This window comes from Salvelinus namaycush, chromosome 8, assembly GCF_016432855.1.
Source record: "Salvelinus namaycush isolate Seneca chromosome 8, SaNama_1.0, whole genome shotgun sequence".
Taxonomy (NCBI): domain Eukaryota; kingdom Metazoa; phylum Chordata; class Actinopteri; order Salmoniformes; family Salmonidae; genus Salvelinus; species Salvelinus namaycush.
This window is the reverse complement of record NC_052314.1, coordinates 41730499-41742906: the sequence shown is the minus strand read 5'-3', so window position 1 is coordinate 41742906 and position 12408 is coordinate 41730499. Positions and strand designations below refer to the sequence as shown.

At 43.8% G+C, this 12408-nt stretch overlaps 1 protein-coding gene across 1 annotated transcript in view; it reads right to left on the bottom strand.

The window, feature by feature from the left end:
* LOC120052128 (anoctamin-8-like) overlaps nucleotides 1-12408 on the bottom strand; it is a 57879-nt gene that overhangs the window by 10272 nt on the left and 35199 nt on the right. Inside the window, exons 7-12 of the mRNA XM_038998972.1 lie at nucleotides 10955-11082; nucleotides 7695-7856; nucleotides 4938-5090; nucleotides 4403-4529; nucleotides 2011-2066; nucleotides 1799-1873 (exon numbers count right to left, since the gene is read on the bottom strand). Of these exons, the coding sequence (XP_038854900.1) occupies nucleotides 1799-1873; nucleotides 2011-2066; nucleotides 4403-4529; nucleotides 4938-5090; nucleotides 7695-7856; nucleotides 10955-11082 (701 nt within the window). The remainder of the gene's footprint in view (nucleotides 1-1798; nucleotides 1874-2010; nucleotides 2067-4402; nucleotides 4530-4937; nucleotides 5091-7694; nucleotides 7857-10954; nucleotides 11083-12408) is intronic.

Below are 12408 nucleotides of genomic sequence, written 5' to 3'. Positions count from 1 at the left end.
AATGTTTGGTATACCCAATGTATAATATTCACTCGGTACTATATATATGATGGACTGAAAACAATCCTCTATATAAACCGCAAGCAGTTCACGCCCATTCAAATACAGTAGATACACACACTACTCTGTATGCAGCCTAGTCAAATGTGCTACATCAAAACCATGACATGTAAAACTACTACTGCAGGAATAACTACAGGGCATTGTGCTCAGGCCCAGAGGTAAGACCCAGGACACAGACACAGTGTCCTTTCACTGCAAACCATGACCAAGTCAAAGCACAAACCACAGATAGCACATTTACAGACAGCCTATAGTCAGTCCATCAGTTTACACAAAGGCTCACTCAGTGCTTATACATGTTCCTTAACACGAACAGAAAGTGCAGTATGAAAACATATCCCAGACATTTTTGGCTTTCAGAAATAAAACACTGAGAATATACAGTAAACACCCAAAGACAGTAATAACAGAGTGGCTGAACGAAACCTAACCTAAACATATAAAAGCTTTCTATGCAATGCCAACGATGCATAAAGATGCTACAGACTACAAGCACAACAAACGAACAGACTACAACTCTAAACAAATAAGCACGGGTGAAAGTAAGGTGGTTCGGTACGGCGTCCTGGCAAAACATGAGCCTATCACAGTAGTGGACACATAAAATCTGGCCTAATGTCAATCGGCAAATGGCATGACACTTTTTGGTGTTTTGTGTAACAGATGTCTCTTTCCATTCACCAGTGTTTGGAGGCTGGAAATATGTTGCGAGTGGATGAACATGCGTGGGTAGCCTAGTAAAGGAGCCCGTTGAAGTGAGTGATTGACAATCATATGAAAAAGCATGATGGGTTGTGTTTATGCCACAATAAAAAGGTAATAATTTTAAAAGTTAAAGACAAATCTTCACTACTAGGCCCACAGAGATCATATTGAATAAATAGGGATTCTATATGTAATTCTATGATTAGGCCCATAGAAAATATGGGGTGCTGGGCAGGTAATGTCAAGATGACTCTAGAGACAGCAGGAGCGGTAGAGATACTCTGAATGATCGGCTATGAAAAGCCAACTGACATTTACTCCTGAGGTGCTGACCTGTTGCACCCTCTACAACCACTGTGATTATTATTATTTGACCATGCTGGTCATTTATGAACATTTGAACATCTTGGCCATGTTTTGTTATAATCTCCACCCGGCACAGCCAGAAGAGGACTGGCCACCCCTCATAGCCTGGTTCCTCTCTAGGTTTCTTCCTAGGTTTTGGCCTTTCTAGGGAGTTTTTCCAAGCCAGCGTGCTTCTACACCTGCATTGCTTGCTGTTTGGGGTTTTAGGCTGGGTTTCTGTACAGCACTTTGAGATATCAGCTGATGTACGAAGGGCTATATAAATAAATTTGATTTGAAATACATTTGAAATTTGATTTGATGACTAACCCCTGACCCCACGGTGGGGGGCGAAGTCATACTTTGGACCTAAAAGAGGCCCTGATGACCCAGATGGTGAAGACCAGCAGCTGGATCTTGAGAAAGAGATATGGCAGCACATTGTCCTTCAGCTGCCCGAGAAGACTCTGGCCCAGTGAGAACACCAGTAACATCTAGGACCACACCACAAGACCAGCACCAAAGACCCACACAACATAGAGACAGATGGAGAAATAGGCAGAATGGAGAGAGAGCAACATGTGAAGAAGGTAGTGGGATTAAGGAAGGAAGACCAGGGAGGTGAAAATGGTTTGGGTAACTTTTGGAAGGAGAGGAAACATGGTGGGATTTCAGTCGCTTTTACCTCTTTCAGACGCTCCATGTCTCTGAGGTAGAATCCAATGTAGAAAAGACTGAGGTAAGAATTTACAAACTGAAACTGCAGATAAAGAAACAAAACATGTGAGTTGAAAAACTTGAGAGAAAGTATAAGTGTGGATTCTGTATTTCAATCATTTGTCATGTGAAAAGTGAGTCCAATTTCCATGTAATAAGGAAGAAGATGACACCACTCACAAGAACCATTTTGATGATGAGATTTTTCTCATAGGCACTCTGGAGTCTGTAGTTTTCTGTGGGGGAAGAAATATAATGTCAGCATTCACAGAAATAATCATCATCACCTGAATAAAAACAAATATATATATATATAAAAGAAACGTCCTCTCACTGTCAACTGCGTTTATTTTCAGCAAACTTAACATGTGTAAATATTTGTATGAACATAAAATTCAACAACTGAGACATAAACTGAACAAGTTCCACAGACATGTGACTAACAGAAATGGAATAATGTGTCCATGAACAAAGGGGGGGGGGGGGGGGGGGGCAAAATTAAAAGTAACAGTCAGTGTCTGGTGTGGCCACCAGCTGCATTAAGTACTGCAGTGCATCTCCTCCTCATGGCCTGCACCAGGTTTGCCAGTTCTTGCTGTGAGATGTTACCCCACTCTTCCACCAAGGCACCTGCAAGTTCCTGGATATTTCTGGGGGATGGCCCTGGCCCTCACCCTCCGATCTAACAGGTCCCAGACGTGCTCAATGGGATTGAGATCCGGGCTCTTCACTGGACATGGCAGAACACTGATATTCCTGTCTTGCAGGAAATCACACACAGAACGAGCAGTATGGCTGGTGGCATTGTCATGCTGGAGGGTCATGTCAGGATGAGCTTGCAGGAAGGGTACCACATGAGGGAGGAGGATGTCTTCCCTGTAACGCACAGCGTTGAGATTGCCTGCAATGACAACAAGCTCAGTCCAATGATGCTGTGACACACCGCCCCAGACCATGACGGACCCTCCACCTCCGAATCGATCCTGCTCCAGAGTACAGACCTCGGTGTAACGATCATTCCTTCGACGATAAACGCAAATCTGACCATTACCCCTGGTGAGACAATACCGAGACTCGTCAGTGAAGAGCACTTTTTGCCAGTCCTGTCTGGTCCAGCGACAGTTTGTGCCCATAGGCGACGTTGTTGCCGGTGATGTCTGGTGAGTACCTGCCTTACAACAGGCCTACAAGCCCTCAGTCCAGCCTCTCTCAGCTTATTGCGGACAGTCTGAGCACTGATGGAGGGATTGCGTATTCCTGGTGTAACTCGGGCAGTTGTTGTTGCCATCCTGTACCTGTCCCGCAGGTGTGATGTTCGGATGTACCAATCCTGTGCAGGTGTTGTTACACGCGGTCTGCCACTGCGAGGACGATCAGCTGTCCGTCCTGTCTCCCTGTAGCGCTGTCTTAGGCGTCTCACAGTACGGACATGGCACATCTGCAGTCCTCATGCCTCCTTGCAGCATGCCTAAGGCACTTTCACGCAGATGAGCAGGGACCCTGGGCATCTTTCTTTTGGTGTTTTTCAGAGTCAGTAGAAAGGCCCCTAGTGTCCGAAGTTTTCATAACTGTGACCTTAATTGCCTACCGTCTGTAAGTTGTTAGTGTCTTACCGACCATTCCACAGGTGCATGTTCATTAATTATTTATGTTTCATTGAACAACCATGGGAAACAGTGTTTAAACCCTTAACAATGAAGATCTGTGAAGTTATTTCAATTTTTACGAATTATCTTTGAAAGACAGGGTCCTGAAAAAGGGACGTTTATAAACGCACTACCGGTCAAAAGTTTTAGAACACCTACTCATTCAAGGGTTTTTCTTTATTTTTACAATTTTCTACATTGTAGAATAATAGTGAAGACATCAAAACTATGAAATAACACATGGAATCATGTAGTAACCAAAAAAGTGTCAAAATCTAAATATATTTAATATTTCAGATTATTCAAAGTAGCCACCCTTTGCCTTGATGACAGCTTTGCACACTCTTGGCATTCTCTCAACCAGCTTCACCTGGAATGCTTTGCCAACAGTCTTGAAGTAATTCCCACATATGCTGAGCACTTGTTGGCTGCCTTTCCTTCATTCTGCGGTCCAACTCATCCCAAACCATCTCAATTTGGTTGAGGTCGGGGGATTGTGGAGGCCAGGTCATCTGATGAAGGACTCCATCACTCTCCTTCTTGGTAAAATAGCCCTTACACAGCCAAATGTGTTATTTCATAGTTTTAATGTCTTCACTAGAAAATAGTAAAAATAAAGAAAAACCCTTGAATGAGTAGGTGTTCTAAAACTTTTGACCAGTAGGGTGTGTGTAATATAATATAATATATATATATATATATATATATATATATATATATGTTGTTCTGCCTTAGTACTCAGGAATCAACTGTCAAGCTTGACAGATGAGTGCTCTGCGTGTGTGTGTGTGTGTGTGTGTGTGTGTGTGTGTGTGTGTGTGTGTGTGTGTGTGTGTGTGTGTGTGTGTGTGTGTGTGTGTGTGCGCGCATACATGTGTGTGAGTGCATACGTGCGTTCATGTGTGTGTTTGCCTGCGTGTTCTCACCCATGTTGTTGAGCCAGCAGGCTATCTTCCGGTACACCTCGTCACAGGCGGTCACAGTGATGGCCAGCATGATCTTAGGGATGAACCTGGCCAAGCGAGGTACCTCCTTGATCCCCATCACAAACTCCTGTGAGACAACAACAGCTGCCTAATATTGTTGCAATATGAGCCATGTTACGATTCCCACCAAGTGGGATAACTCTATTGGCACTATGCATAGGGTGTTGACATTTCATGGCAGCGACCCGTTACAATCAATTCCACAGGTATATTTCCCTTCAAATCCTTTCTGCGGTTGAAGGAAATGTTATTTTGTAGGGTTGTTAAATTCAATTCAACTTTCTCAAAATTCCCAGGTTTTCCAGAAATCAGAGTTGGAAGCTTTCCTGGAATGATGAAGGAATAAGCACAAAATCCGCAATCCTCCAACCAGGATTCTTGGAAAACCTGTGAATTTTGGGAAAGCTCCCTAGACACTAGGAAGGCAGTTATGTAGGTAGAGCAGCAGCAGCCAGAAGGAGCAGTACTGACATACCTGCAGCTCGAAGCAGATGAGCATGGCCAGGAAGACAAAGCAGAGACAAAGGAGACAGATGGGCAGGCTGACCAGCCACCTGAACATCCTCCTCCTCCACGGAGGGTAGTATAACTCCTCACAGCCTGTTATGGGACTGCACCGCTTCACGCCCTGCAGGGGGGAGGGGGCGAGAGAGGAGATGGAGGGGATGGGGCAAGAGGGAAAGGGTGAGAAAGAAGGTAAAGGGTGGGAGGAGAAAAGTGGAGGGAAATGGAGAGGGAAGAGAAAAGCAAGAAAGGGTAGAGCTGCCGCTTTCAAGGAGCGGGACTCTTTTTTTATTTAACCTTTATTTAACTAGGCAAGTCAGTTAAGAACAAATTCTCATTTACAATGACAGCCTACCCCTGACGTGCTGCTGTGCGCCGCCCTATGGGACTCCCAATCACGGCCGGATGTGATGCAGCCTGGATTTGAACTTGACTGCTGCGCCACTCGGAAGCCCCTAAAGCTTATAACCCGGAAGCTTATAAGAAATCCCGCTATGCCATACGACGAACCATCAAACAGGAAAAGCGTCAATACAGGACTAAGATCGAATCGTACTACACCAGCTCCAACGCTCGTCGGATGTGGCAAGGCTTGCAAACTATTACAGACTACAAAGGGAAGCACAGCAGAGAGCTGCCCAGTGACACGAGCCTACCAGGCAAGCTAAATTACTTCTATGCTCGCTTCGAGTCAAGTAGCACTGAAACATGCATGAGAGCATCAGCTGTTCCGGACGACTGTGAGATCAGGCTCTTTGCAGCCGATGTGAGTAAGACCTTTAAAAAGGCCAACATTTACAAGGATAACCAGGACGTGTACTCCAAGCATGCGCTGACCAACTGGCAAGTGTCTTCACTGACATTTTCAACCTCTCCCTGTCTGAGTATGTAATACCAACATGTTTCAAACAGACCACCATAGTCCCTGTGCCCAAGAACACTAAGGTAACATGCCTAAATGACTACCAACACATAGCACTCATGTCTGTAGCCATGAAGTGCTTTAAAAGGCTGGGGTAGTGCATACGGTCCAGTACATCACTGGGGCCAAGCTTCCTGCCATCCAGGACCTCTATACCAGGTGGTGTCACAGGAATGCCCTACAAATTGTTAAAGACTCCAGCCACCCTAGTCATAGACTGTTCTCTCTGCTACCGCACGGCAAGCGATACCGGAGCGCCAAGTCTAGGTCAAAGAGGCTTCTCAACAGCTTCTACCCCCAAGCCATAAGACTCCTGAACAACTAATCAAAGGCCTACCCAGACCCCTCTTTTACGCTGCTACTCCTCTCTGTTATTGACTATGCATAGTCACTTTAACAACACCATTATCCCAGAAACCCTAGACCCACTCCAATTTGCATACTGCCCTAACAGATCCACAGATGATGCAATCTCTATCGCACTCCACACTGCCCTTTCCCACCTGGACAAGAGGAACACCTATGTGAGAATGCTACTCATTGACTACAGCTCAGCGTTCAACACCATAGTGCCCTCAAAGCTCATCACTATGCTAAGGACCCTGGGACTAAACACCTCCCTCTGCAACTGGATCCTGGACTTCCTTACAGGCCGCCACCAGGTTGTAAGGGTAGGTAACAACACATCCGCCACACGGAGGCCCCACAGGTGTGCATGCTCAGTCCCCTCCTGTACTCCCTGTTCACTCATGACTGCACGGCCAGGCACGACTCCAACACCATCATTAAGTTTGCCAATGACACAACAGTTGTAGGCCTGATCACTGACAACGACGAGACAGCCTATAGGGAGGGAGTCAGAGACCTCGCCGTGTGGTGCCAGGACAACAAACCCTCCCTCAACGTGACCAAGACAAAGAAGATGATTGTTGACTACAGGAAAAGGAGGACCAAGCACGCCCCCATTCTTATTGACGGGGCTGTAGTGGAGCAGGTTGAGAGTTTCAAGTTCCTTGGTGTCCACATCACCAGCAAACTAACATGGTCCAAGCACACCAAGACAGTTGTGAAGAGGGCACGACAAAACCTATTCCCCTTCAGGAGACTGAAAAGAATTGGCATGGGTCCTCAGATCCTCAAAAGGTTCTACAGCTGCACCATCGAGAGCATCCTGACTGGTTGCATCACTGCCTGGTATGGCAACTGCTCGGCCTCCGACCGCAAGGCACTACAAAGGGTAGTGCATACGGCCCAGTACATCACTGGGGCCAAGCTTCCTGCCATCCAGGACCTCTATACCAGGTGGTGTCACAGGAAGGCCCTAAAAATTGTTAAAGATCCCAGCCACCCTAGTCATAGACTGTTCTCTCTGCTACCGCATGGCAAGCGATACCGGAGCGCCAAGTCTAGACAGCTCAATAGCTTCTACCCCCAAGCCATAAGACTCCTGAACAACTAATCAAAGGCCTACCCAGACCCCTCTTTTACGCTGCTACTCCTCTCTGTTATTGACTATGCATAGTCACTTTAACTCTACCTACATGTACATATTACCTCGACTAACCGGTGCCCCCACACATTGACTCTGTACCGGTACCCCCTGTATATAGCCTTGCTATTGTTATTTGACTGCTGCCATTGAATTATTTGTTACTTTTATTTTCTATTTCTTACTTAACACTTATTTTTCTTAAAACTTCTTAAAGCATTGTTGGTTAAGGGCTTATAAGTAAGCATTTCACTGTATTCGGCGCATGTGACAAATAAAATGTTATTTGATTTGAAATGTTCTCATGTCCTCCTCACCATAAACTGTGTCCGTGGTTCCTCTAGGGACTCGTTAGGGGTATCCAGCGTACCCCACTTATAGGCTAGCTCCGCACCCCTCCTCTTCCACCTCTCCAGGAACAGCGTGGCCCACACCACGTTGAAGAGAGCAAACACTACACAGCAGATATCACGACTTGTCTGAGAGAACACACAGAGAATACACAGGTCAATCTTTAAATAGGAAACGTGTAACCTCTATAACACCTGTGTAAAAACTAAAGGAGTACTGGAGGAAAAGGAAAACGTCTTAGGAAGAAATGGGATCATCATATCTGAGGTTACTTCGAAACACTTTCTACATTTTCAAGTGTCAACAGTTCGATATCTCACTCTGTGATTCAGTTGAAAAGGCTTAACATTGTTAGAGAACGGCATAAGTATGTTAGAGAGCAGATGAGTGTATCACAATTAACATCTGTGTGTCTATGTCCTAAACGTGTTCCAGACAGTGCACTTGAAAAGTAAGTGGTAAGTAAGCCTTGGACAAGTAAGGTTTGTCCGAGCCAGAACTGCCCATAGGGGCAGAATCTTATAGTGCCTTCAGAAATTATTCATACCCCTAGACTACCATATTTTGTTGTGTTACAGCCTGAATTCAAAATGGATTATACACGCAATACCCCATAATGACAAAGTGAAATCCAGGGGTTGGAACCGGTTCAGGAAACAGAACAGAAAACCGTAAAAGAACAACATTTTTCCAGTAACAGAAACGTAACCTGAAACGAAAGTGATCCATACTGTTCCCGGAACAGAACCGTTAATTTTAAAGCATGGGAACCGGTTAACAACATTGTTTTACGTTTCAGACATTTTTTCTAGTCCCACAACAAAATACAACGAAGCACCTATGCAAAGCCCTCCCTCTGTCACTCAGAAACTTATACCAGTGTGTCACGTCTTGATCTGTTTCACCTATCCTTGTGATTGTCTCCACCCCCTCCAGGTGTCGCTGATTTTCCCCAGTGTATTTATCCCCGTGTTTCCTGTCTCTCTGTGCCAGTTTGTCTTGTATGTTTCCAAGTCAACCAGCAGTTTTCCCATTCTCCTTTTTCAAGTCCAAGGGTTTTGACCCTTGCCTGTTTCTGGACTTTGTAACTGCCTGCCTGACCATTCTGCCTGCCTTGACCACGAGCCTATCTGCCACTCTGTACCTCCTGGACTCTGATCTGGTTTTGACCTTTTGCCTGTCCACGACCATTCTCTTGCCTACTCCTTTGGATTAATAAACATGTTAAGACTCCAACCATCTGCCTCCTGTGTCTGCATCTGGGTCTTGCCTTGTACCTTGATAAGTATCTGCCTGCAAGCTGAAAATCTTTGCCTGTGCGTGTTTAGGCTACCTGCTCCTCCCCCTTCCGAAGCATAGGCTACTATACTTATACAAGCTTGATTCAGAAGATAGGGAGAGATATTTGTAATTAAGTAGAGAAAAATGGATTCACTTTTTCAATATTAGTTAAGGATACAATAGGTCTATTTATCACATTGGATTTATTAACTAAAAAAAGGTAAGACGTGTTTTTAATTCTTGTGCTGGTCTGCACACACAAGCTTGTTAGTTAGCTAGCTCAAGCTTGTAAGCTAGCTAGCTCAAAGGACATTCAAGGTTCCTCCATAGAAGCCGCTCCTTCTAGGTATAATTCATATAATGCATGTCATAACAAGATGCCCAGCGATTCAAACCTCCTCCTCAATCCTCATTCACTCTCTCCCCACCCACAAAATTTAAGTCGCATATTGCAGCATAGGCTACACTTGTCTGTCCATCATGTATGTAAACAACTAGCTTGCCTGCTCTATCCGCACGGATTGAAGTAATTTAATGAGCTAAATGTAAAAACCTGTTGATTTCACAGGTTAAAAAAGGAACAGAATGGAACAATATAAACGGGTACTTTTTTGGGGTCGAACCGGTTCAGGACTTTATTTTGCCTGTCGGAACAGTGGAACGAACCCCCCAAAAATGGTGGTTCTGTTCAGATCAAAACAATTGAAAAATAATTTTTGTTCCAACCCCTGCTAAAAACGTTAGATTTTTTGTGTGCACATTTATTGAAAAATAAATACAGCAATATCTAATTTACATACGGTATGTATTCACACCTCAATACTTTGTAGAAACACCTTTGGCAGTGATTACAGCTGTGAGTCTTTCTGGGTGAGTCTTGAAGAGTTTTCCCACACCTGGATTGTGCAACATTTGCCAATTATTATTTTCAAAATTATTCAAGCTCTGTCAAATTGTTTGTTGATCATTGCTAGACCACCATTTTCAGGTTTTGTCATAGATTTTCAAGTAGATTTAAGTCAAAACTGTAACTTGGCCAATCCAGAACATTTATTGTTTTGTTGGTAAGCAACTTCAGTGTCGATTTGGCCTTTTTTTAGGTTATTTTCCTGCTGAAATGTGAATTAATATCCCAGTGTCTGGTGGAAAGCAGAATGAACCAGGTTTTTCTCTAGGATTTTGCCTTAGCTTCATTCCATTTATTTTTTATCCTAAAAACTCCCCAGTCCTTAACGATTACAACAATATCCATAACATGATACAACCACCACTATGCTTGAAAATATGGAGAGTGGTATTCAGTAATGTGTTGTATTGGATTTGCCCCAAACGTAACACTTTGTATTAAGGCCAAAAATGTAATTGCTTTACGATTTTTTTGCATTATTACGTTAGTGCCTTGTTGAAAACAGGATGCATGTTTTGGAATATTTTTTATTCTGTACAGGCTTCCTTCTTTTATTTCTGTCAATTAGTTTGGTATTGTAGAGTAACTACCATGTTGTTGATTCATCCTCAGTTTTCTCCTATCACAGCCATTAAACTCTGTAACTATTTTAAAGTCACCATTGGCCTCGTGGTGAACGCCACTGGCCTCCTCTCCGGCAACTGAGTTAGGAAGGATGCCTGTATCCTTGTTGTAACTCTGTATTGATACACCTTCCTAATTGTAATTAATAACTTTACCATGCTGAAAGGGATATTCAATGTCTGCTGTTTTTTTTTTACCCATCTATTAATAAGTCCCCTTCTTTGCAAGGCATTGGAAAATCGTATCGTGTGAATCCATTTTAAATCAGGCTGTAACACAAGAAAATGTGGAAAAAGTCAAGGGGTGTGGATACTTTCTGAAGGCAATGGATCTCCTGTTTCTGTAGTGAGGCAGCTTGATATACAAGTACACGCCGTGGACAGGATGCTAGAAAAGGCCCAGTGTGAAAGTCACCTGATCAGACTCCGTCAGAATCCAGAGCACAAAGCCTATGATAGCAGGATACAGCATAGATGTGGTGTAGAATCCCAGCCAGGCAAAGTACATGGCTATCTTCACCCCAAAGTAATCATGAATATCATCTAGTTACACCACAGAGGGAACGAGGGAGAGAGACAGTTAGCAATGAAACATTTATAATTCAAATCAAAATACAATTATGTGAGTGAAGAAACTTTTTCTGGTGAGTTTTGGCCTCGGTTGACCTTTAAGGTCAGGTTTAAGGTCACATGAACCACATATACAGTTGAAGTCTGAAGTTCATACACCTTAGCCAAATACATTTAAACTCAGTTTTTCACAATTCCTGACATTTAATCATAGTAAAAATTCCCTGTCTTAGGTCAGTTAGGATCACCACTTTATTTTAAGAATGTGAAATGTCAGAATAATAGTTCAGAGAATGATTTATATATCAGCTTTTATTTCTTTCATCACATTCCCAGTGGATCAGAAGTTTACATACACTCAATTAGTATTTGGTAGCACTGCCTTTAAATTGTTTAACTTGGGTCAAACGTTTCGGGTAGCCTTCCACAAGCTTCCCACAATAAGTTGGGTGAATTTTGGCCCATTCATGACAGAGCTGGTGTAACTGAGTAAGGATTGTAGGCCTCCTTGCTCGCACATGCTTTTTCAATTCTGCCCACACATTTTCTATAGGATAGAGGTCAGGGCTTTGTGATGGCCACTCCAATACCTTGACTTTGTTGTCCTTAAGCCATTTTGCCACAACTTTGGAAGTATGCTTGGGGTCATTGTCCATTTGGAAGACCCATTTGCAACCAAGCTTTAACTTCCTAACTGATGTCTTGAGATGCTGCTTCAATATATCCACATAATTTCCCTTCCCCATGACGCGGTCTATTTTGTGAAGTGCACCAGTCCCTCCTGCAGCAAAGCACCCCACAACATGATGCTGCCACCCCCGTGCTTCACGGTTGGGATGGTGTTCTTCACAGCTCCCCCTTTTTCCTCCAAACATAACGATGGTCATCATGGCCAAATCGTTCTGTTTTTGTTTCATCAGACCATAGGACGTTTCTCCAAAAAGTACGATCTTTGTCCACATGTGCAGTTGCAAACCATAGTCTGAATTTTTTATGGTGGTTTTGGAGCAGGGGCTTCTTCCTTGTTCCAGGTTATGTCGATATATGACTCGTTTTACTGTGGATATAGATACTTTTGTACCCATTTCCTCCAGCATCTTCACAAGGTCCTTTGCTGTTGTTCTGGGATTGATTTACACTTTCGCACCAAAGTACGTTCATCTCTAGGAGCCAGAACGAGTCTCCTTCCTGAGCGGTATGACGGCTGTGTGGTCCCATGGTGTTTATACTTGCGTACTATTGTTTGTACAGATGAACGTGGTACCTTCAGGCGTTTGGAAAATGCTCCCAAGGATGAAC